Here is a 25,526-nt window from a genome sequence, read left to right on the forward strand (position 1 = left end):
ACCCTGTCCTAAGAAACCACAGTATTAGGTTTAAATCTGACTGTGAAGAGATACAAATAGCTTTGGCGCCCATCTCCTACCCTTCAGTTCTTTTCCTCTACAGAACTTCTAAAGTCAACCTCAGAGTGTCCCCAAGTGGACAGCCCCAGGCACAAGTTCCAATTAAATTGTCTCAGGCGGTGCAAACCCTGCTCAGCAGAGAGGGATTCAAGGGTCTCCAACAGCACAGTTGGAGCCAGGGATCCACACTCCCACCCGCCAGACTCAGTCCACTGTTGTCCACTTCTCTGCTCACAGGCCCAGTTAGAGCCAGGGACCATGCCCCCACCTACCGGTCTCAGTCCACACCCAGCTAGCCTCTGCTTGCCAGACCAGTTGGAGTTGGGGACCATGCCCCCGCCTGCCAGACTCAGTCCACTGCCTGGCAAGACTCTGTTCGCAGGCTCTGTTAGAGTCATGGCACCGCACCCTGCCCACAAGTCTCAGTCCTCACCCAGTAAGCCTCTGCTCACCAGCCCTGCTGGAGATAGGGGACCATGCCCTAGCCCTCAGGTCTTGGTTCACACCCAGTAAGCCACTGCTTGAGGGTTCTGTTGGAATCAGGGGGCCACACCCTTGTTTTCAGGTCTCAGTCCACGCTTATCAAGCCTCTGCTTGCAGGCCCAGCAGGAGCTGGGGACCAGCCCTGTCTGCTGAACTCAGTCCACATGGGGCAACCACTCTCCCACTGTGGGTACTGTCAGAGCCAGGGGTGCTGCACTCCATCCTGCCAGACACAGCCCGAACCGAGGGTCAACACAACCACTGGCTGGGCATAGTCACAACCAGGGGACTGCTCCTCCTCTTGCCAAGTGTCCCTTTCTTCCTACACCCTCTTTCTTCCGCATTAGTCACAGATTCTGTCCTGATGGTTGGCAGTCCACACTATGCCCAGATCTCTTAGGATAAGACCAAACACTCTGTGCTCTGCAGGGGGCAGAACTTCAGACTGTGAGGGACAAATGGTGGACTGGGAGTTTGGACTTGTGGGGGAAAATATCTGTTCAATTTTATGCCTGGCAGGGTGGTGTCTAGGTTCATAAGTGGGACCTCCCTGGAGAAAGAGACCCGGAGTTTAGTGGCTCTCTCTAGCTAGGTAAAATGAGAGGTCTTTTGTTCCCTGCTCATTCACAGATAGCCTGCAGCAGGCCTCCTTCTTGGGGGAGGGATCTCCCGTCCTCTAGTCGATAGGTTTTGTACCTGTAATTTGTTTTCTTTAATGCTCTTCCTTAGAGTTACAGCTTGCAGGACTTTCTTGGCTCAGCTCCCCACCTTTGGCTTCATAGAGTCCCATTCCGTCCAGCTATTCTTCGTCTGCTCAGCTGCCTCTACCAGGGGTTGCTACTACTCAGCCATCTTGCCAGAATTCCCCCTCCATTTAGGTTTTTTTTTTTAGAGACAGAGTCTCACTTTATGGCCCTTGGTAGAGTGCTGTGGCATCACACAGCTCACAGCAACCTCCAGCTCCTGGGCTTAAGCGATTCTCTTGCCTCAGCCTCCTGAGTAACTGGGACTACAGGTGCCCGCCATAGCACCTGGCTATTTTTTTGTTGCAGTTTGGCCGGGGCTGGGTTTGAACCCGCCACCCTCGGCATATGGGGCTGGCGCCCTACTCACTGAGCCACAGGTGCTGCCCATAGGTTTTTTTTTTTTTTTGCTGGGGCCAGGTTTGAACCTGCCACCTCTGGTATATGGGACCGGCGCCCTACTCCTTGAGCCACAGGCACTGCCCTCCAGTTAGGTTTTTTTTTGAGACAGAGTCTCAAGCTGTTGCCCTGGGTAGAGTGCCATCTCATCACAGCTCACAGCAACCTCCAACTCCTGGGTTCAAGTGATTCTCTTGCCTCTGCCTCCCAAGTAGGTGGGACTACAGGCACCCGCCACAACGCCTGGCTATTTTTTGGTTGCAGCTGTCATTGTTGTTTGGCGGGCCCAGGCTGGATTCGAACCCACTAGGTCAGGTGTATGTGGCTGGCGCCTTAGCTGCTTGAGCCACAGGCGCCAAGCCTCCATTTAGGTTTTTAATGTAGTTTTAAGTTTCTCTATTCCAGATTCCCTGTTTGTTGAGTCATTATCATCATATTTTCCTTTAATTTATCTTAAAGGTTTATCGAGGTTTAACTGCTGTATAAAAATTGTTCATATTTAATGCATTCATTTTGATGAATTTAGACTTTCATTAATTCTTTAAATTTGTTTTTTTTTTTTTTTGCAGTTTTTGGCCAGGGCTGGGTTTGAACCTGCCAACCTCTGGCACATGGGGCTGGCGCCCTACTCCTTTGAGCCACAGGTGCCACCCTTAAATGTGGTTTTTAAAAGTTCTTTGAACAGGGCGGCGCCTGTGGCTCAGTGAGTAGGGCGCCGGCCCCATATGCCGAAGGTGGCGGGTTCAAACCCAGCCCCAGCCAAACTGCAACAAAAAAAAAAATAGCCGGGCGTTGTGGCGGGCGCCTGTAGTCCCCGCTGCTCGGGAGGCTGAGGCAAGAGAATCGTGTAAGCCCAAGAGTTAGAGGTTGCTGTGAGCCGTGTGACGCCACGGCACTCTACCCGAGGGCGGTACAGTGAGACTCTGTCTCTACAAAAAAAAAAAAAAGTTCTTTGAACAATAGTTTATTGAAATCATTGATGAATCTAACAGTGGGTCTACTCAGTGTTTTCTGTTGGCTGCTTTGTCCGTTCAGCATATATAGGTCATGCTTTCTTGTTTCTTTGAATGTCTTATGCTTTTCTGTTAAAAACTAGACTTGTGGATGATATATTGTAATAACTCTGGATTCTGTTAGTAACTTTTATGGACTTGATTTATATAGTCAGTCTCCCTTGCTGTGTGTGACCCCTGATATGTTTGCTCAGAGTTTTTTTTCTTTTTTTTTTTTAAACAGAGCCTCGAGCTGTCGCCCTGGGTAGTGCTGTGGCATCACAGCTCACAGCAACCTCCAACTCCTGGGCTTAAGCGATTCTCCTGCCTCCGTCTCCCAAGTAGCTGGGACTACAGGTGCCCACCACAATGCCTGGCTGTTTTTTGGTTGCAGCTGTCATTGTTTGGTGGGCCTGGGCTGGATTCGAACCCACCAGGTCAGGTGTATGTGGCTGGCGCCTTAGCCGCTTGAGCCAGAGGCGCCAAGCCAGTTTTTTTTTTTTTAATATAGTTTTTTTCTCCTTATTTGTTTACCCTTTTTTTTTTTAAATCTGGCTTCCTAGTATTTTCCTCTGTCTTTAGTACTGCTGTGATAAATTATTTGCATAGAGGTTGTGCTCAAACACTTTCAGCTTGTGGGGTTTCTGTTTTGTGCCATTGATTTTTTTTTTTTTTTTTTTGAGACAGAGCCTCAAGCTGTTGCCCTGGGTAGAGTACTGTGGCATCACAGCTCACAGCAACCTCCAACTCCTAGGCTCAAGTGATTCTTCTGCCTCTGCCTCCCAAGTAGCTAGAACTACAGGCGCCTGCCACAACGCCCGGCTATTTTTTGGTTGCAGCCGTCATTGTTGTTTGGCAGGCCTGGGCTAGATTTGAATGTACCAGCTCAGGTATATGTGGCTGGTGCCTTAGCCACTTGAGCCACAGGCACCGAGCCTTTTTTTTTTTTTTTGAGACAGAGTCTACTATGTTGCCCTCAGTAGAGTGCTATGGTATCACAGCTCACAGCAACCTCAAACTACTTGGGCTTTAAGTGATTTTCTTGCCTCAGCCTCCCAAGTAGCTGGGACTACAGGTGCCCGCCACAACACCCAGGTATTTTCTTGTTGCAGTTGTTGTTTACCTGGTCTGGGCCAGGCTGGAACCCACCAGCCTCAGTGCATGTGGCTGGCACCGTAACCACCGTGCTACGGGTGCTGAGCCTATGCCATTGATCTTTGTATAGGTTGGAGATCACAGAGTTCTCAGGTCTGTCCTAGTGCTACACTCTACAGGGTGCCCCAGGTGCTCTGGTCTCCCCTGTTCACTTGGGTAGTTTCCCAGTAAGCCATGGATATGTGGAGAGCCTTTTTGATGGTTCTCTTATTTCTAGGATCATCCAGGTACATTTCTGGCTGATTTAAATTTCCTCTTGCCTCAATCAGGATGGCAACCTCATGCTTGCCAAGCTGTGTGTTTTACTTGTTTGTTTCATATAGAATTTGCTGCTTGGCGTGAGTTTCACCCTCCCCCAAAGTAAATCTCTCCTTCCTGGCAGCCATGCTGAGGTTTTTGCAGCCAGTCTCACCCTCTTAAAATGTCTGTGCTGACTGAACTGCTGTTGGTGAAACAGTCTAAGACAAGAAGGCTGCAGACTCCTGCTATTGTTGAAGTTCCAGCAGTTTAGCAGTTTTTCCCATAGCTGAGAGACAGTGAGGGATAGTTAAGGTAACCACATATTGTGTTGTTCAACTTAAAAGTGAATGTTGGGACAAAGGTGTAAACACCAGCTGGGAATATGAGATCACTCAGGGTAGTATGGAAAGAGGGTTGATTTTTAAAATCAAATCACCTTTGGTTTATGTCCAGCCCCACTGGAAGCCCCAGTTTTCTTTTTCTTTTTTTTTTTTTAGTAGAGACAGAGTCTCACTGTACTGCCCTCGGGTAGAGTGCCATGGCGTCACAGGGCTCACAGCAACCTCTTAACTCTTGGGCTTACGCAATTCTCTTGCCTCAGCCTCCCAAGCAGCTGGGACTACAGGCGCCCGCCACAACGCCCGGCTATTTTTTTGTTGCAGTTTGGCTGGGGCCGGGTTTGAACCCACCACCCTCGGCATATGGGGCCGGCGCCCTACTCACTGAGCCACAGGCGCCGCCCAAGGAAGCCCCAGTTTTCTAATCTGGTCAGTGAAGGTGAAGATTGATAAGAGTTTAGTTAATGCCCCTCCCACACCCCCTCTGCCTCAACAAAGACCTTGGCCATGTGTTAAATTCATGGCCATTATAGTGCTGATTCTTCCTCTGTCTGGTAATGGTTTGAGAATGTAGCAGTGTAGCATAAGGGTGAAAGGTAAGTTACTTAACCTCTGGGAGCCTCACTTTTATCATCCACCTAACACTACCAACAATAAGAAATACACTATATTCCTCTTACATTAAGTCAGGTGCCATTGACTATGAGGTTTTTAGCTATATTAACTCATTTGGTCTTCACAGCAACCCAATGAGATGCTGTCATCATCTCTACTTTGTAGAGAAGGAAACAGATATAGAGAGTAAAGTAATCTAGCTGAGGTCACATGGCTGTTAAGGGGTGGAGCCAGGTTTCAAAGTAAGGCATTCTGTCAACTGCTATGCTAGACACGTCTTGGTGAATGGGATGATAATACTTTGTTAAGCCAGCATTTGCCATTAGATATAGATTATGATCTACATGTAAATCATACTTCATAAGAGTGATCATAAAGATTAAATGAAATAATAACATATCAAGCACATAGTAAATGTTCAGTAAATATTAGTTACTATACTAATAGTATATGTTCTTGGTTTTGGTAAGTAACCTGTCATATTGCTGAAAAAACTTTACATTACAAATCAGTTAATGCTTTATGGGAATTCTTTCTTAGATTTCATCTGCTGCCTGTGGTTATGGATTCACGTTGCTGTCCTCTAAAACCAAGGATGTTACAAAAGTTTGGGGAATGGGACTCAACAAAGACTCTCAGCTTGGATTTCAAAGGAGCCGGAAAGATAAAAGTGAGCAACATCATCTTGCCTTCTCTGTTGTGATCAGTCTGAGAACGCTCTCTTTGGTTTTCAAGGACATGATTACATTAACCTACCATAATAAGAAAATAGGTAGAGTCTTTTTTTTAATGAGACAGAGTGTCATTCTGTCGCCCTTGATAGAGTGCCAAGGTGTCACCATAGCTCATAGCAACCTCAAACTCTTGGGCTCAAGCGATCCTCTTGCCTCAGCCTCCCTAGTAGCTGGAACTACAGGCACCTGCCACAGTGCCTGACTAATTTTTCTGCTTTTTACTTTTTAATTACTTTTTTTTTTTGGGTTTTTGGCCGGGGCTAGGTTCGAACCTGCCACCTCCGGCATATGGGACCGGCGCCCTACTCCTTGAACCACAGGCGCCACCCGCTGCTTTTTACTTTTTATTTATTTATTTATTTTTTGAGATAAAGTCTCAGTCAGTCACCCTGGGGTTGAGTGCCATGGCATTATAGCTTATAGCAACCTCAAACTCTTGGGCTCAAGCAATCTTCTTGCCTCAGCCTCCTGAGTAGCTGGAATTACAGGCACCTGCCATAACACCTAGCTGTTCTTTTAGAGATGGGGTCTTTTTCTTGCTCAGGCTGGTCTCGGACTCCTGAGCTAAAGCAATCTGCCTACCTCAATTTTTCTATTTTTTAGTAGAGATGGGATCTCGCTCTTGCGCAGGCTAGTCTCAAACTCCTGAGCTCAAGCTGTCTTCCAGCCTCAGCCTCCCAGAGTGCTAGGATTAGAGACGTGAGGCACTGCACTTGGCCTAAATAGATGGAGTCTTAAAGGGATGTCATTTGAAACAGTCTGAACTAGATTATATATTTTGGCCTCTTTGGTAACAACATTGATGTTCCTTTTTGGCCCCAAAGGGATAACCTTTCTTTTCTACCTTGGAGACAGCCTGAAATACTCTGCCAAAAATATGTTTTGGAGAAAAGAGCAATGAAATCCTTAAGATGGAAGTTTTTTTTTTTTTTTTTTTTTTGTAGAGACAGAGTCTCACTGTACCGCCCTCGGGTAGAGTGCCGTGGCGTCACACAGCTCACAGCAACCTCTTAACTCTTGGGCTTACGCGATTCTCTTGCCTCAGCCTCCCGAGCAGATGGGACTACAGGCGCCCGCCACAACGCCCGGCTAAAGATGGAAGTTTTATTCCTAATGTTTGAAACTTGGATTATAAAAATGTTAGAAATAACTTATAATGGGGCGGCACCTGTGGCTCAGTTGGTAGGGCGCCGGCCCCATATGCTGAGGGTGGCGGGTTCAAACCCGGCCCCGGCTGAACTGCAACCAAAAAAAAAAATAGCTGGGCGTTGTGGCGGGCGCATGTAGTCCCAGCTGCTTGGGAGGCTGAGGCAAGAGAATCGCTTAAGCCCAGGAGTTGGAGGTTGCTGTGAGCTGTGTGATGCCACAGCACTCTACCGAGGGCCATAAAGTGAGACTCTGTCTCTACAAAAAAAAAAAAAAAAAAGAAATAACTTACAATGGTATTTAAGTAAGTAGACTTTTGCTAATAATACTATAAGAACAATATGAAATATTTCCTAAGGTAAGAGGGACATGACCCGAAATACTGGAAAACTTTTCTTTTTTCTCTATTCCCTGTTCATATGCAAATATATTTTTCCATAATTTTGATCATAGCATATGTTTTGTTTTCTGCCTTTTTTCACTTATTTTATATCAGAAATGTCTTTCATAAGTCGATATTAAAGTCTTTTTTTTTTTTTTTTTTTCACTGTTCAAGGTTTATTGGGTAGTTCAGTTGGTATGACATTTGAGTAGTTGGTTGCACTGTTTACATGTAGATCTTTCTTTTTACATTATACGGCAATGTACACTACTGATAAATACAGCGCATAAAATAAGATCCTTTACGACAGTTATGTGCAGGACATGCAATGTTGGAATTTATACATTAGCTCCCCGGATGTGACTGATTGGGAAAAGGGTGGACTAGGCATGTTGGGTAAAGGAACCAGAAGTAATATAACACCAGTGAACACACATCTGGTTCAAAGGGCAACTGCAGCGTGTGCCACATTGGCAGTGATGCCTCAGCAGTGGCGGAACTGTTTGTCTTACACTAATCCATTTAGGACTACACAGGGTAAGTAAGGTTCATCTAGTATCAGGATACAACTGTAGGGTTTACAAACCCTTCTCATTTTTAACTTTAGGACAATGATGTTCTTCCTGGGCCATCTTAATATAACTGTTTTAATCACAAATCAGATAAAAAGGACAACATGCACAACTTCCAACTAAAATCCTGTTGTAGCCTAGACAGTGAAGTGCTATGACAGTAGAAGACTTTAAAATTGCAGCTCTTTTTGGATCCCCCAAAGTGTATCTGCACTCTTCTTCAAACGGGCCTCTTCCTCAGAAGTTAGAGTCACCTTCACAAGGTCTGAAATTCCATTCTGTCCCAGGATGCAAGGAACACTAAGGAAGACATCATCTTTTATTCCATAGAGACCCTTGATCATGGTGGAAACTGGATGCACACGCCTGAGATTCTTCATCATGCTTTCTGCCAAATCTGCCACAGAGAGTCCAATGGCCCAGGAGGTGTAGCCTTTCAGTTTGATCACTTCATAAGCACTCTCAACCACCTGCTTGTGAACCTCTTTCCACTGCTCCTTATCTGTATCAGTGCCTAAATCTGGGTGTAGATTCTTTAGGGAGACACCAGCAACATTTACTCCACTCCACACAGGCACACTAGAGTCTCCATGCTCCCCAAGGACCCATCCGTGGCAGCTTAATGGGTGAACTCCCAGCCTCTCCCCCATCAGATAACGGAACTGGGCTGAATCTAGATTACAACCACTTCCAATGACACAGTTTTTGGGAAAGCCACTTATCTTCCAAGCCACATAGGTCAAGATATCCACTGGATTTGAAACAACGAGCAACTTGCAGTTTGGGCTGTATTTTACAACATTGGGAATGATGAACTTAAAGATGTTAACATTTCGCTGGACCAAATTAAGACGGCTTTCTCCTTCCTGCTGACGTGCCCCCGCTGTGATAATAACCAGCTTGGAGTTTGCAGTCACATTATAGTCTTTGCTAGAGACGATCTTTGGTGTTCTAAGGAAAAGGCTGCCATGTTGGAGATCCATCATCTCTCCCTTCAATTTGTCTTCAATGACATCAACAAGAGCAAGCTCATCTGCCAAGTCCTTCATTAAAATACTGATGGCACAGGCCATGCCAACAGCACCAACCCCAACAACTGTAATCTTATTCTGGGGGGTCTGTTCTTCCTTTAGAACATTAAGAATCAGCTGATCCTTGACAGTTGCCATTTTGGACTTGGAACCAAAAGGGATCGGGAATGCAAGTCCGGGCTTCGGGGGTGCACGAGACGATCTCGATATTAAAGTCTTTATTGGCTGGAAGAATCCACATTACCTCTTTTATACCTTTTATTAGGAATAATTTTAGACATGTACAGAAGTGGACAGAATAGTTTATGTATTATACGTGTGATCAGCAATCATCAGCTCATGCTAATATTATTTTATTCGTCTCTGTCACTGTTTTATTTGTATCTGTCACCATCCCCTCAGTACATCTGAAGCAAATCCCAACATTATTGATTTCATCTCTAAATATTTTAGTATGTATTTAACAAATAAGGACTCTTTTTAAAAAAGTAACCATAGTATCATATCACACTTAAAAAATAATTAACAATATGATCCATCCTTTATTTATGTATTTATTTATTTAGAGACAGAGTCTCAGTAGGTCGCCCTCGGTAGAGTGCCGTGGCGTTACAACTCACAGCAACCACTAACTCTTGGGCTTAAGCGATTCTCTTGCCTCAGCCTCCCGAGTAGCTGGGACTATAGGTGCCTGCCACACGCCTGGCTAAATATAATCCTTTAATATCACCAAATATCCAGCATTCAAATTGTCAGTTGTCTGAAAATGTCATTAGATTTTTATTTATTTTTTAAAAAATTCTTTGACTCAAAATCCGGGTAAGATGCAAGACACTGCAATTGGTTGATCTGACTTTAAAAAAGTCTTTTACGTGGGTGGCGCCAGTGACTCAGTGGGTAGGGCGCCGGACCCATATACCGAGTGTGGCGGGTTTGAACCCGGCCTCGGTCAACCTACAACAAAAAAATAGCTGGGCATTCTGGCCGGCACCTGTAGTCCCAGCTACTTGAAAGCCTGAGGCAAGAGAATCACCTAAGCCCAGGAGTTGGAGGTTGCTGTGAGCTGTGACGCCACGGCACTCTACCAAGGGTGATAAAGTGAGACTCTGTCTCTAAAAAAAAAAAAAAAAAGTCTTTTATGTATGCGTTAATCTTTTTTTTTTTCTTTGAAATTTATTTGTTGAAGAAATTGTGTTCCTTATCTGGAATTTTCTAGCCTGCAGTTAGCTGAATGTATCTCTATGGTGCCATTCAATGTGATCCTCTGTCCTTTATGGTTCCCTGTGAATTGATGGTTGGACCTAGAACAGGGTCCCTTTAAATGTTATGTAGATGCTTAGGGGTCTAACTGTCATGACTGAAATGGGGCATGTGAATCACTTTTCAATATTTTATTTTTTATTTTTTTTGAGATAGAGTTTCTTACTTTGTCACTCTTAGTAGAGTGCCATGGTGTGATAGCTCACAGCAACCTCAAGCTCTTGGTCTCAAGCGATTCTCTTGCCTCAGCCTCCTGAGTAACTGGGACTACAGGTGCCCGCCACAATGCCTGACTATTTTTAGAGACCAGGTCTTGCTCTGGCTCAGGCTGGTCTTGAACCCATGAGAGTAGTCCACCTCTATCTCAGTCTCCCAAGTGCTAGGATTACAGGCGTGAGCCACTGTGCCCAGCCCCACTTTTCAGTATTTTAAAGTACTGTATTTGTAGTTAATAAGGTTGTATAAGATAACAACATTGCCTACTTTCTTTGATTTATCCTTTTGGCTCAGGCTCTGGAGTAGCTGGGACAACAGGTGTGAGCCACCACACCTGGCTAATTTTTCTTTTTGGTTCTCTATTGCCCAGGCTGGTCTCAAACTCCTGGCTTTAAGTAATTCTCCCACCTCGAACTGCTAATGTGCTGGAATTACAGATGTGAGCCACCATACCTGGCCCTAAAATTCTTCTGTAGAGTGAGTTCTAAAAAGCTTTCACCCTTGGCTTGGCGCCTATAGCACCGTAGTTATGGCACCGAAGCCATACAACAAGCTAAACAACAATAAACAAGCTAAACAATAATGACAACTGCAACAAAAACATAGCCGGATGTTGTAGTGGGCGCTTGTAGTCTCAGCTACTTGGGAGGCTGAGGCAAGAGAATCACTTGGGCCCAGGAGTTTGAGATTGCTGTGAGCTGTGATGCCATGACACTATCGAGGGTGACATAGTGAGACTCTGTCTCAAAAAAAAAAAAAAAAAATAAAGTAAAAAGCATTCACCCTAACTTGCCTATTTAAAATTTAAAATTAGGCTTGGCGCTCCAGCACAATGGTTATGGTGCCAGCCACATACACCGAGGATGGTGGTGGGTTCAAATCCAGCCCGGGCCAGCTAAACAACTGCAACAAAAAAAATAGCTGGGCGTTGGGGCGGGCGCCTGTAGTCCCAGCTGCTCGGGAGGCTGAGACAAGAGAATCACTTAGCCCAAGAGTTTGAAGTTGCTGTGAGCTGTGACTCCATGACACCCTATGCAGGGTGACATAGTAAGACTGTCTCCAAAAAAAATAAATAAATAAAATTAAAAATTAAAAATTAAAATTTAAAATTAAATTTATTTTTTAAATAGAGAATATAGTTGCATAGTTCATTATCCTAAAGGTGAGGTCGAATATACAGTAAGAAGTTTGTTTTCCGCCTCTGTCCTCCCAGCCCTGCCTTTCTCCCTGGAGACAGCCTATGTTAATGGCTTCCAGTTTATCCTTTCTAGAATCTAGAGAGATTCAGCTCATCTGCAAGCATATTAATTTCTTCATAATCATATTCTTTTTTATGTAAATGGTATCATATAGTATTGCTGTTCTTGCTAAGAAATTTTGTGGGCAATACAGGAGGAAAATGCTTTTACTTAAACTAAGTTCCTTGAGTAGATTTCCTACCTCTGACTCGCTTTCTTCCTATGTGGCAGTGTGAGGGTTGGACACCAGGATTTCTAATGTTGGAAATGTTGTGACTCTCAGTCACTGTCATGTACTCTGTTCAGCTAGGGGCTACGAGTATGTTTTGGAGCCCTCACCCATCCCACTGCCTCTGGACAGACCTCAGGAGACACGAGTTCTGCAGGTTTCCTGTGGCAGAGCACACTCCCTCGTCCTGACAGACAGCGAGGGAGGTGAGTTGACCTTTGAAAGTTCATGGAGGGGTGTTGGGCCTGAGTAGCTTGTTTAATTGAGCCACATTCAATTCGTGAAAGTTGGCATTTCCTGAGCAGAACAGTCGGTTTGCTCAAGAGAGCTGTGTTGGATAGACCTTGCTAAATCTTATGTGCTCTGCTCTCTGTAATTCTTGGGAAATTACAGGTATTTATAAATGTGACAGGGCACATAGGCAGGGTTATCAAGCCCCGCTCCCCCTGCTATAAAGCCACTGAGCTGGGCTGTATGGATAGATGTGTTTTTCTGTTGGTACCAAAAGAAGCCTGTTTGCTCACACTTTTTCCGAGTGGTGCGAGGCTTTCAAAGTCCAGGCCTCTGGGTAACAACTTCTCCAGATGAGGGGTTATTTCTAGGGTAAGGCCAATGTGGCTACGTTTTTCAAATTTCATTTGAAAATGGAATGGCTAAGCGTACTCCATAGGAAAAGACAGTGAAGGTGGTGGTCAGGAGCTCTTTCAAGAGGGAATCTGGCATCAAGGGCAAACTAGTGACAAGTGTAGGGAATCGCGTGCCAGTCTCATAATGTGTAGTTCCCAAGAGGCAGAACTAGGACTTGGGAGGTGGGTCTCGACCCCTACATGCTGCTGGGCGTGCCCGCAGAGGCTGGGAATGTTGGAAAAGGAAGCCAAGGGGCACTTAGGGTGAGCTAATTAGGACTAGAACCACTGTTGAGACCCTCTTTCAGTCTTGTCATTCTAGGATCCTGTGAACCTGCAGAACTTATTTAATTGATGGTGTTCTTTTCAGTCTTCAGTATGGGAAATAATTCTTATGGGCAGTGTGGAAGAAAGGTGGTCGAAGATGAAATTTATAGGTGAGTTTCCAAGAGGATAATCCTGTCTCGTATTATGTAACCACTAAATGTTTCATGAGTGGTTACCATGTGGTACACCCACAGAGCAGGACAAGGCTTGCTTGAGAGGGAGCTGGGAAGATTTGGCAGAGATGTGGGGAGTGCTGTTCCTTTCCAGGCGGGATTCTGTGTATTAGCTTGGTGGGATATGAGGCTGGCAGATGAGACTGGTAGCTGCATGTAGATTTTCTTTGAATTAATTTTTGTAAGTTAATTGTTTATTTTACCAAATTAATTTTTGAAAATCCCCTTTCACTTCAGTTCTTTTCAGTGTTTAAACAAATTTCCCTCTCGTTCAGTGGTTCTCAACCTTCCTAATGCCACAACCCTTTAATACAGTCCTCATGTGGTGACCCCCAACCATAAAATTATTTTCATTGCTACTTCATAACTGTAATTTTGCTACTGTTATGAATCATACTGTAAATATCTGATACGCAGGATGTATTTAAGTGACCCCTGTGAAAGGGTTGTTCGACCCCCAAAGGGGTTGCGACAGGTTAAGAACCGCTGCTCTAGTTCCTTTTATTATGCTGGTAGGTCTAAACATCAGTCTCAGGTCTGGCTGCATATGAAAATCCATAGGGGTGGCACCTGTGGCTCAATGGAGTAGGGCGCCCACCCCATATGCCAGAGGTGGTTGGTTCAAACCTAGACCCAGCCAAAAACTACAAAAAAAAATCACCTACGATTTTGTTTTCTTTTTTTTTTTTTCTTTTTTGTGGTTTTTGGCCGGGGCTGGGTTTGAACCCGCTACCTCCGGCATATGGGACCGGCGCCCTACTCCTTGAGCCACAGGCGCCGCCCCGATTTTGTTTTCTTTGTTTTGTTTTACTTTCATGCTCAGGCCTAGTTCTGCCTTGTGTTTGAAGAGAGTTCACTTAACAGTTACTGTGTACATGTGGGGATGGACCACCAGTTAGGGGGGCCAGGGAGGGCCCAGACTGCACAGTGCTTGTCATGACCATATCTCTTGCTTCTCTCTACTTTGCTGTTGGCTATAGTGAAAGTCATAAAATCCATAGAATGCAGGACTTCGATGGACAGGTTGTCCAGGTAAGAGACATGGGCTGAGAGCTGCTCTTCCTATCTCTGGAAGTACTTTTAAAATGTTGAAAGTTAGGGCGGCACCTGTGGCTCTGTCAGTAGGGTGCCAGCCCCATATACCGAGGGTGGCGGGTTCAAACCCGGCCCCGGCCAAACTGCAACAAAAAAATGGCTGGGTGTTGTGGCGGGCGCCTGTAGTCCCAGCTGCTTGGGAGGCTGAGGCAAGAGAATTGCGTAAGCCCAAAAGTTAGAGGTTGCTGTGAGCTGTGTGACACCACAGCACTCTACCGAGGGCAGTACAGTGAGACTCGGTCTCTACAAAAAAAAAAAAAAAAAATTATTTTAGTAAAAGTTATAGCCTGCCTCCTGCCTGCCAGGATTTATAATAGGTATTAGGGATACAAAGTTTCTTAAGATTTGGGGAGATAGGGCTGGGCGAGGTGGCTCATGCCTGTAATCCTAGCACTCTAGGAGGCCATGGCGGGTGGATTGCTTGAGCTCAGGAGTTTAAGACCAGCCTGAGCTAGAGTGAGACCCCATCTCTAACAATAGTCTCAGCTACTTGGGAGGTTGAGGTAAGAGAATTGCTTGAGCCCAAGAGTTTGAGGTTGCTGTGAGCTATGGTGCCATGGCACTCTACCCAGGGTGACAAAATGAGACTCTGTCTCTAAATAAATAAATAAGACTTGGGGAGAAAGCGTTAAATAGGGGAACAGGCTGAAATCTGTCTGTATGACAGTGTGCTTAGTGCTGTGGATATTCCAGGCTGGCTGTATCTTGCTCACTATTTTATTCTTATCCCCAGAGCTATGCCTGGCTAATGGCCGGTACTTATAACAAATATTTAAATATGCATATGAATGCTTATAGAAAGTGCTGTGAAAACACTGAAAGGGGAACTGTCAAGTCTACCAGGGTTGGGATGGAAGGGAGAGAGGGCATCATGGAGGCAGTGGCAGGGGAGCTTACTGGACAGGCAGCAATAGATGATGGGAAAGGTTTAAGGCAGAGGGAAGGGCGTGGCCTGAAACTTTGATGTATGGAGGGTGTGCAGTTTGTGGCTAGAGTTTAATGTACTTGCGGGGAGTGGCGTGAAATAGTCTGAGAGACAGACCGAGAGTGAATGCTACAGGGTATTCAGGAGTTTAGACTTCGTCTTTTGACAGTTGAGGGCAAAGGTTTTAAGCAGAGTGAGTGACATTTAGAAAGATAATTTGGTGACAGTATTGAGTAGAGTTGGGGGAGAAGGTGATGAGGGCCAGTTGAGAAGGGGCAGGTGGGAGAGACATGTAAGGAGGAGCATTAGCAGGCTATGTGTGGGCTTGACCACATGGGTAGGGAGATGGTTGGAAGGAGGCAAGGAGGACTCAGTAGGCAGTCGAGTGGGTGCTCATGTTCTTAACCCAGGTGGGGAGTTCTAGGGGAGCAGCCTTGAGGTTGGGGGTGGCAGGTTACATTTGGTTCTAAGGCTACATACAGTAGAGTGTGGTGCCTCTTGAACAGGCTTCAAAGTAATGTCCCTCCTCCTCCACTTATGACTAAGTGACTTGGGCAAGTTACAAACTTCTCTGAGATTCAGCTTCTTCCTAGGTGTTTTGGTTATTGACTTGGCACAGTGCCCCTCATAATAAGTGTTCAGTAAATGGTGCTTTTCATTAGGCAGATAGAAAAATAAGTCTGAAACTCAGTAAGTTGTTGAGACTGGAGATTGCAGTGTAGAGGTGCACGTTAAGCTATGGGAATGGGTGTGGTCTCCCAAGGTAGGGTGAGGAGTGGGGAGAGAAGAGCGCAGAAGACAAGCCTTGGAGAAAGATGCCAGCAAGAAAGGTTACAAAGTAGACACTGAGCTCAGACAAGGCTGGGAGCTATCACACAGCTGAAGAGAGGGACAGAAGGAGAAGGATTATGGAAGGGTGGTTCCTCAGAAGTACAAGAGGATGGATGGAACAGCTCTTGCTTTTGTCCCCTAGGAGATGTGCTGTTTATTTTAGCAAGAGCAGTTTCAGGGGAGTGGGAGACAAAGTGAGGCTGCAGTGGATTGGGAAAGAACATGCATTAGAGGCAGTGTGGGGCAGCCTGCCTGGGCCATCTCTCCAGCTCTCAGGAGTGCTTAGGAATGGTCCTTTGGCTCCATTAACTGGGATCCTGGGGTGCATCACCCTTTCTGTTTGTCTTCTAGGTCGCTTGTGGTCAGGATCATAGTCTGTTCCTAACAGATAAGGGAGAAGTGTATTCTTGCGGATGGGGTGCTGATGGGCAGACAGGTAGTGTACTTCTCACCTCTTTGGGGGCAGGTCAAGCTCATGGCCCATGGAATGTGGAGCTGTGAGCTGGGGGAGCGGTGGTTTATGGTCTAGAACCCACCTGCCTTTGTTTGGCTCTTACCTCTTATTACTTCCTGGTGAGTACTCTTCTTTTGCGTCCCTCGCATCCCCTCACTCTTGGCTCCCATAGATGGGAACCAAGAAAGCATTGAGGTAGCTTTAGCCGCTTGGGAGAGTTCTCAGCCTTTCAGCATTGAGAAGCAGCTGAGCCTTTTAAAGAAGAAACGAATGCCGCCTAAAGGAGCTCAATTTTTTTTTTTTTTTGTAGAGACAGAGTCTCACTTTATGGCCCTCGGTAGAGTGCCGTGGTGTCACACAGCTCACAGCAACCTCCAACTCCTGGGCTTAAGCGATTCTTCTGCCTCAGCCTCCCAAGTAGCTGGGACTACAGGCACCTGCCACAACGCCCAGCTATGTTTTGGTTGCAGTTCAGTCGGGGCCGGGTTTGAACCCACCACCCTCGGTATATGGGGCTGGTGCCTTACCGACTGAGCCACAGGCACTGCCCTGAAGGAACTCAATTTTAACTAATTTGAGAAGAGTATGATTAAGGGAAGGAGGAATAAGGCACAAGCTGTATCAGCCTTACATATTTCATCATTTTGGTGTTTTTTTTTTTTTTTTAGAGACAGAGTCTCACTTTGTTGCCCTCATGGAGTGCTGTAGCGTCACAGCTCACAGCAACCTCCAGCTCTTGGGCTTAGGTGATTCTCTTACCTCAGCCTCCCGAGTAGCATTTTGGTTTTTTTTGGGGGGTTGCCAATAAAACTTTATTTACAAAAGGAGGCAGAGGGCCAGAGTTGGCTAACAGCTGTAATTTGCCAACCTCTGACCTGGAGGAGTAGTTCTTTTTTTTTTTTTTTTTTTTTTATTAAATCATAGCTGTGTACATTAATGCGATCATGGGGCACCATACACTGGTTTTATATACCATTTGACATATTTTCATCACCCTGGTTAACATAGCCTTCCTGGCATTTTCTTAATTATTGTCATTTTGGTTTTTTATATTTGTTTCAAAAGAGGCTCTTTAAGATTTTAGTTTTCTATAAACCCTTTCTAATCCTAGCAGTGCATCACACCCTCTTTGTTCACTGTCTTATGTTTTCTCCCAGCCCTTGTTTACATGTATACATCTTTTATATTGGAATAATATAATTGTGTATACTTGTTTTAAAATTATTTAAATTTATATAAAACATTTTTCATGTTGGTATGATATTCAGAATTACATTTTTTAATATGTGTATGATACAGCATCCCATTAATTTACCATAAAGTACTTAATCATCTCCCTGTCGTCAGGGGACATTCTTTTTTGGGGGGGAACCATTGTTGGAGATATTATTCTATTTATCATGTGTGCACATACAGCTTTTTTTAATTTGGATTATGTCTTAAGGATAAATTCCCAGAAGTGGGTCAAAAAATTAGAATAATTTATTGTTTTCAGATTAAATTGCTAAATTGCTTTCCAAAAGTTTTCTTTCTTTTTTTTTTTTTTTCTCTTGAGATAGTCTTGCTCTGTTACCTGGGTTAGAGTGCTGTGGTCTCAGCCTAGCTAACAGCCACCTCAAACTCCTGGGCTCAAGCAATTTCCTGCCTCAGCCTCCCAAGTAGCTGGGACTATAGGCATGTGGCTAATTTTTCTATTTTTAGTAGAGATGGAGGTCTCACTTTGCTCAGGCTGGTCTTGAACACCTGACCTCAAGTGATCCTTTCACCTTAGCCCCTCACACTGCAAAGATTACAGGTGTGAGCCACCGTGCCCAGTCCTGCTTTCCAAAGGTTTACTAGTTTATACTGCTATCAGCAATGTATATAAGTACCACTTTAATCATAGTCTAACTTTGCAAGTTTAAAAATTTTTGCATTTCTCTGGTAACTATGAAGTTGAAGTCTCTGTTTTTAAAATCTTGGTGTGCATTATTTAAAATAATCAGTTTTTTATAAGAATAATAAAGTTGTTGGGTGGTACCTGTGGCTCAGTGGGTAGGGCACCGGCCCCATATACCAAGGGTGGCGGGTTTGAACCCGGCCCAGGCCTGCTAAACAACAATGATAACTACAACAAAAAGTAGCTGGGCGTTGGGGCAGGCACTTGTAGTCCCAGCTACTTGGGAGGCTGAGGCAAGAGAATCACTGAAGCTCAAGAGTTTGAGGTTGCTGTAAGCTGTGATGCCACAGCACTCTACTTAGGGCGACATAGTGAGACTCTGTCTCAAAAAGAAAAGGTCAATTTGTGGTTATTTTTGACAAGGATACCAAGATCATTCAGTGGAGGAAAAGAGTATTCTTTTTAGCAAATGGCACTGGGACAATTGGATGTATCTACATGCAAAAGAATGAAGGTAGACCTCTTACACCATCTATAAAAATTAACTCAAAATTGACCAAAGACATAAATGTAAAACTATAACATTCTTAGAAGAAAATGTAAGTGTAAATCTTGGTGACCTTAGATTAAATTATAGTTTATTCAGTATGATACCAAAAGCATAAATAACATAAGAAAGAGTAAAATGAACTTCATTAAAATTAAAAATTTCTGTGCACTAAAAGATACTATCAGCTAGAGCTGTGGCTCACACAATCCCAGCACTTTGGGAGCCTGAGGCAGGAAGATCGTGTGAGGCTAAGAGTTTAAGACTACTCAGGGCAACATAGTGAGACCCTGTCTCTATAAAAAAATTAGCCGATCCTGGTGGTACATGTCTGTAATCCTAGCTACTGGAGAGGCCGAAGCAGGAGCATCGCTTGAAGAGAGGAATTTGAGGTTACAGGGAACTACTGTTCTCCAACCTAGGAGACAGAGTGAGTCTCTGTCTCTAAAAAGCAAACAAACCAAAGACATCATTGAGAAAGTGAAAAAATAGCCCACAAAATGGGAGAAAATTATTTACAAACTATGCATCTGATAAAGGTCTAGTATCTAGAATACATAAATAACTCTTAACAATTCAGTAACTAAAAGACAACCCAATTAGAAAAATGGGCAAAAGTTTGGTGTAGGCATTTCTCCAAAGAAGATTGTAAAGGTAGCCAATAAGCACATGAAAGTCACATGCATCATGGAAAACCGCTATGATATACCTCTTCCTACCCCTAGAATAGCTACTATAAAATAAACAGAAAATAACAAGTGCTGACATTGGAATCCTCAGACATAGCTAGTGGGAACATGAAATGGTGCAGTTGTTGTACAAAACTGTTTGGCTGTTTCTCCAAAAGTTAAATGTAGAATTACCATATATCTTAACAGTTCCATTCCTAGGCATGTACCCAAGAGGAAACAAATGTTTACATATGTCTACATAAAAACTTGTACACAAAAGTTCATAGCATCATTGTTTATAACAGCCAAAAGTAAAAACAACCCACTTGTCCATGGGTTGGACAACCCAGTCCTCCGCTGATGGAGGATTGAAATGTAGCATAGCCACGCGATGGAGTATTATTCAGCCATGACATGGGAACAAAGTACTGATCCCCTGTGCTCTTCTCCTGTTCCATCCCCTTCTCTCTCCACGAGGGAGATCCACTACCCTAAATTTTGTATCTTTTATCCCTTTCTTTGAGGGTAAAAAATTATATATATACATATTCCTATATTGATTAGTTTTGCTTATTATAGGGGCCATATTATATACAATTTACTGTGACTTGGTTTAAACTCAACATAGTTTCTTGAGATTCAGCCGTGTTATACATATCTGCAGTTCATTTATTTATTTATTTTCCTACAACTGGGATAGCCAGTCCAGCCTATAATCTGTTTTTTCCCCTCCAGTTTTCTTTTTATTGTAGTAAAATACACATAACATAAAATTTACCATCTTGACCATGTTTCAGTGTACAGTTCAGTGGCATTAAGTACAATCACATTGTTGTGCAGCCATCGCTGCCACGTGTCTCTAGAATTCAAACTCTGTACCATTAAACAATAACTCCCATTTCCTTCCTTTTGCTTCTGGCAACCACCTTTCCCTACTTTATGTCTTTATGAATGTGACTACTTAAAAAAAAAATAAGCCATGAATTTGACTACTTGTGGAACCTCATATAAGTGGAATTATACAATATTTGGTGTTTGTGACTGCCTTACTACCCTTAGCATAATATCCTCGAGGTTCATCTATGTTGTGGCATGCATCAGAATTTCCTTCCCCCCCTTTTAAAAATAGTCTTTATTTTTTAGAGCAGTTTTAGATTACAACAAAATGGAGCAGAAGGTGCAGACATTCCCCTTACAACCCCTGCCTCCACACGTGGGTGGCCTCCCTGTTATCAACATCCCCCATCAGAGCAGTACATTTGTAACAGTTGATGAGCCTGCATTAACACATCATTTTCACCCAGAGTCCATGGTTTACATTAGGGTCCGTTCTTGGTGTTGTACATTCTATGGGCTTGAGCAAATGTATAATGACATGTGTCCCCCTAAATATCATGCAAAGTAATGTCTCCCTATTATAGTATCTTGCAAACTCCCCTAAACATCCTTTGTGTTCCATCTATTCATTCCTCCCTCCCCTCAACCCCTGGTAACCACCCATCTTTACGGTCTCCATGGTTCTGCCTTTTGCAGAATGTCATATAGTTGGAATCATATGGTGTGTTGCCTTCCCAGATAGATTTCTTTCACTCAGTAATGTGCATTTAAATTTCCACCATGTCTTTTCATGGCTTGATAACTCATTTATTTTTAGTCCTGAATAATATCCCCTTGCCTAATGCTGGACGAGGTGGCTCATGCCTGTAATCTTAGCACTCTCAGAGGCTGAGGTGGGTGGATTTCCTGAGCTCATGAGTTCAAGACCAGCCTGACCCAGAGCGAGACCCTGTTTCTAAAAAAAATAGCCAGGTGTTGTGGTGGGTGCCTGTGGTCCCAGCTATGTAGAAGGCTGAGGCAAGAGAAGAATTGCTTGAGCCCCAAGAGTTGAGTTTGCTGTGGGCTATGACACCAGGACACTCAACCCTAGGGTGACTGAATGAGACTCTTGTCTCAAACCCCGCCACCCCCAAACTCATTGGTTCAAGCAATTCTTCGATCTCAGCTTCCTGTGTATCTGGGACTACAAGCATCCACTACAACATCCAGTTTATTTTTTCTATTTTTAGTAGAAACCAAGTCTTGCTCTTGGTCACACTAGTCTCAAACTCCTGAGCCCAGGGGATCCTCCTACCTTGGCCTCCCAGAGTGCTAGGATTACAGGTGTGAGCCACCTTCCCAGCAGTATCTTGTAGTTTTGATTTGCATTTTCCTATTGATTAATGATTTTGAGCATCTTTTTATGTGCTCATTGGACATTTGTATATCTTCTTTGGAGAAATGTCTATTCAAGTTTTGTCCATTTTAAAATCAGGTTTTCTTGTTGAGTTTTAGAAATTCTCTGTGTATTCTAGAATAGTAATCCCTTATCAGATATATTATTTGCAAGTATTTTCTCCCATTCTGTAGGTTGCCTTTTTATTCTGTTGTGTTTGGATGCACAAATGTTTTCAATTTTTGTCAAGTCCAGTTAGTCTATTTTTTATTTAGTTGACTATGCCTTTGGTATCATATCCTAGAAGTCATTGCCAAATCCATTGTTACGAAGTTTTGCCCCATCTTTTCTTCTAAGAGTTTTATTGTTTTAGCTCTTGTATTATATTTAGGGCTTTGATCTATTTTGAGTTATGGATACCTGTGGATTAGGTAAAGGTCAGCCTTCAATCTTTTGCATCTGTTTATCCAGTTTTCCCAGCATTATTTTTTGACTAGAGTGTCATGTTGAAGATCATTTGACCATTTATGTGAATATTTATTTCTGGGTTCTCTATTCTAATTCCATTGGTCTGTATGTCCATCTTTATGCCAGTACCATACTGTTTTGATCACTGTAGCTTGGTTGTAAGTTTTGAAATCAGAAAGTGTGTGTCCTTCAGCTTTGTTTTCTGTTTTTCAATATTGTTTAACTATTTGGGGTCCCTTGAGATTCCATATGAATTAGGATGCATTTTTCTGTTTCTGTAAAAAAACAGTATGAGGATTTTGATGGGGATTGCATAACAGTGTTAAAGTCTTCCAACCCATGAACATAGGATGTCTTTCCTTTTATTTTTTGTAGAGACAAGAGTCTTACTTTTTTGCACTCGGTAGAGTGCTGTGGCGTCACACAGCTCACAGCAACCTCTAACTCCTGGGCTCAGGCCTCAGCCTCCCGAGTAGCTGGGACTATAGGTACCTGCCACAATGCCTGGCCATTTTTTTTTGTTGTTGTTGCAGTTTGGCTGGGGCCAGGTTTGAACCCACCACCCTCAGTATATGGGGCTGGCACCCTACCCACTGAGCTGCAGGTGCTGCCCTTATTTTTGTTTTTTAAATTTCTTTTAGTAGTATTTTCTAGTTTTCATTGTATAAGTCTTTGACTTTCTTGGTTAAGTTAATTCCTAAGGTTTTTTTTTCTTGTTTTTTTTTTTTTATTGTTGGGAATTCATTGAGGGTACAATAAGGTTACACTGATTGCATTTGTTAGGTAAAGTCCCTCTTGCAATCATGTCTTGCCCCCAGAAGGTGTGGCACACACCAAGGCCCCACCCCCCTCCCTACCTCCCCCCACCCAGGACCTTAATTGTCATTAATTGTCCTCATATCAAAATTGAGTACATAGGATTCATGCTTCTCCATTCTTGTGATGCTTTACTAAGAATAATGTCTTCCACTTCCATCCAGGTTAATACGAAGGATGTAAAGTCTCCACTTTTTTTTTTTTTGTAGAGACAGAGTTTCACTTTATTGCCCTGGATAGAGTGCCATGGCGTCACACAGCTCACAGCAACCTCCAACTCCTGGGCTTAGGCGATTCTCCTGCCTCAGCCTCCTGAGTAGCTGGGACTACAGGTGCCCCCCACAATGCCCGGCTATTTTTTTTTGTTGCAGTTTGGCCGGGGCTGGGTTTGAATCCGCCACCCTTGGTATATGGGGCCGGCGCCCTGCTCACTGAGCCACAGGTGCCGCCCAAGTCTCCATTTTTAATTCCTAAGGTTTTTATTCTCTTTGATGCTATTGTAAATTGTTTTTTTAATTTCCATTTTGGATTGTTCATTGCTAGTGTAAAGAAATGCAATTGATTTTTATGTGTTGATTTTGTATGTTGCTACTTTGCTGAATGCAGTTCATTGATTTTTATAGCTGTACGATATTCTGTGATGGACTGTTCTTCAATTTATCTGTTTTCCTATTGACAGACAGATGGTTTACAGCCTTTTGTTATGTAACAAGCAGTGCTGCTATGACCACCTGTATGTCTCCTTGTACAGGAGTTTTAGGAGCTATAATGAAGACTCTTGGGGTGAAAGTGCTGGGTTATAGGGTATGCATTCATATTCAAATTATTGTTTTCCAAAATATTTATAAGAGGTGACACACATATCACTAGGGACTTGTTCAATATAGGCTAGCCAAGGCTTGGTATTGCCTATTTAACATTTTTTTGCCTCTTTAGAGGGGGTGAAAGAATGTATCACTGGTTTGAATTTTCATTTTCCTAATTACTACTGAGAATAACTGTATTTTCATGTTTATTATCTAATTTTTTCTTCTCTGAAGAGTACATCGTATCTTGACCCAATTTTCTTGGCTTATTTGTCTTTTTCTTACTAGTTTTTAGGAATTCTTTTTTTTTTTCTCTTTTTTTTTTTTTTTTGGTGGGTTTTTTGGCCGGGGCTGGGTTTGAACCTGCCACCTTCGGCATATGGGACTGGCGCCCTACCACTTTGAGCCACAGGCGCCGCCCAGTTTTTAGGAATTCTTTACATATTCTTATTTTTTTTTTTTTTTTTTTTGAGACAGTTGCTTATGTCACCTTTGGTAGGGTGCCATGGTGTCCCAGCTCACAGCAACCTCAAACTCCTGGGCTTAAGTGATTCTCTTGCCTCAGCCTCCCAAGTAGCTGGGACTACAGGTGCCTGCTACAATGCCTGGCTATTTTTTTGTTGCAGTTGTTTAGCTGGCCTGGGCGGGGTTTGAACGAGCCACCTTCAGTGTAGGTAGCTGGCGCTGTAACCACTGTGCTATGGGCGCCGAGCCCGTATTCTTTATCAGTCACTATGTTGCAGTCTTCCAAATTGTGGCTTTTGTTTTTGCCTGTCCATTAGAGTTTTTAATTTTAACTGTAATTTTCATTTCTAATTGTTTTCTTTTCAAATTTGCCCCCATTTTCTTAAAGTATTTATTGCTTGTCATTTTCGGTAGTCTTATATTCCTGTTTTTATTTGTATAAGCGTTGCACATGGAATCATTTTTCATTTTACATGTCATAATTCCAGTGTCTAGAGAGTGTAACTTGGCGGTTGGTTAGTTCTGTTGACTTACTCACAGTAGCATTTTTCCTTACACGGTTAGTGATTTTTGATTGTAAACTTGTATTTTATTGAATTTAATTTGTGGAAGCCCTGAGGATCTAAATTGGAGATGTTTCCTCCAGAGAGAACTTGGATTTGCTTTTGCCTGTTGCCGTGGGGTGCTACCAATCTGATGCTGCCTCAGCCCCATTTAAGGAGTCCTGGTTCAAAGCAGGAGTCTGCGGTTCTGTGTTCTGCTGTGGGCTGCTGCCCACGGTCCCCCCCCACACCCCACTGTAGTGCCATATTGATGTTTGTCCTTAGGGCAAGCTCTGTCTTTTCCTCTGTTTGCTGTGACCATGTTGTTTTTGGATCACTGTTTTTTGGGCATGGTGTTGGGGATGGGTTGGGCTCTTAGAAATTTCCTTTATTTTCTAGCAAGCCCAGCAGTGCATTAGAAATTATTGTTAACAACAACAAAAAAGAAAGGTGGCGCTCATAGCTCAGTGGGTAGGGCTCCGGCCACATACACTGAGGCTGGCAGGTTCGAACCCGGCCCAGGCCAGCTAAAGCAAAAATGACAACTGCAACAAAAAAATAGCCAGGCATTGTGGCAGGTGCCTGTAGTCCCAGCTACTTGGGAGGCTGAGGCAAGAGAATCACTTAAGCACAGAAGTTTGAGGTTGCTGTGAGCTATGATGCCACGGCACTCTACCGAGGGTGACATAATGTCTCAAAAAAAAAAAAAATTACTTGTAATTTACACAAATTCTGATACATTGATTGTGTAGTGATATTTTATCTTGCAAAGTTGTATAACTTGAATCAGACCTAGAAAATACCAAGGGTTTTAAAAATATACCAATTAAAATTACATCCTTTTTCCATCTCTGAG

The 25,526-nt window shown here is 43.6% G+C and overlaps 2 protein-coding genes across 3 annotated transcripts in view; one reads left to right on the forward strand and one right to left on the reverse strand.

Moving 5' to 3' along the window:
* RCC1L (RCC1 like) overlaps positions 1-25,526 on the forward strand; it is a 63,808-nt gene that overhangs the window by 22,046 nt on the left and 16,236 nt on the right. For both annotated transcript variants that reach the window (XM_053554717.1, XM_053554718.1), the window contains exons 2-6: positions 5,566-5,695; positions 11,911-12,039; positions 12,830-12,896; positions 13,940-13,991; positions 16,162-16,246. In XM_053554717.1, coding sequence (XP_053410692.1) covers positions 5,566-5,695; positions 11,911-12,039; positions 12,830-12,896; positions 13,940-13,991; positions 16,162-16,246 — 463 coding nt within the window. The remainder of the gene's footprint in view (positions 1-5,565; positions 5,696-11,910; positions 12,040-12,829; positions 12,897-13,939; positions 13,992-16,161; positions 16,247-25,526) is intronic.
* On the reverse strand, positions 7,916-9,089 carry LOC128560997 (L-lactate dehydrogenase A chain-like). Its single transcript, XM_053554720.1, has one exon. The coding sequence runs from the start codon at positions 9,026-9,028 to the stop codon at positions 8,030-8,032; it is 999 nt and encodes a 332-aa protein (XP_053410695.1). The 5' UTR covers positions 9,029-9,089; the 3' UTR covers positions 7,916-8,029.

This window comes from Nycticebus coucang, chromosome 12 (assembly GCF_027406575.1).
Source record: "Nycticebus coucang isolate mNycCou1 chromosome 12, mNycCou1.pri, whole genome shotgun sequence".
NCBI lineage: Eukaryota > Metazoa > Chordata > Mammalia > Primates > Lorisidae > Nycticebus > Nycticebus coucang.

What these genes read in the sequence shown, in the direction of transcription:
- LOC128560997 (XM_053554720.1), bottom strand. Translation starts at nt 9,028, where the DNA reads ATGGCAACTGTCAAGGATCAGCTGATTCTTAATGTTCTAAAGGAAGAA.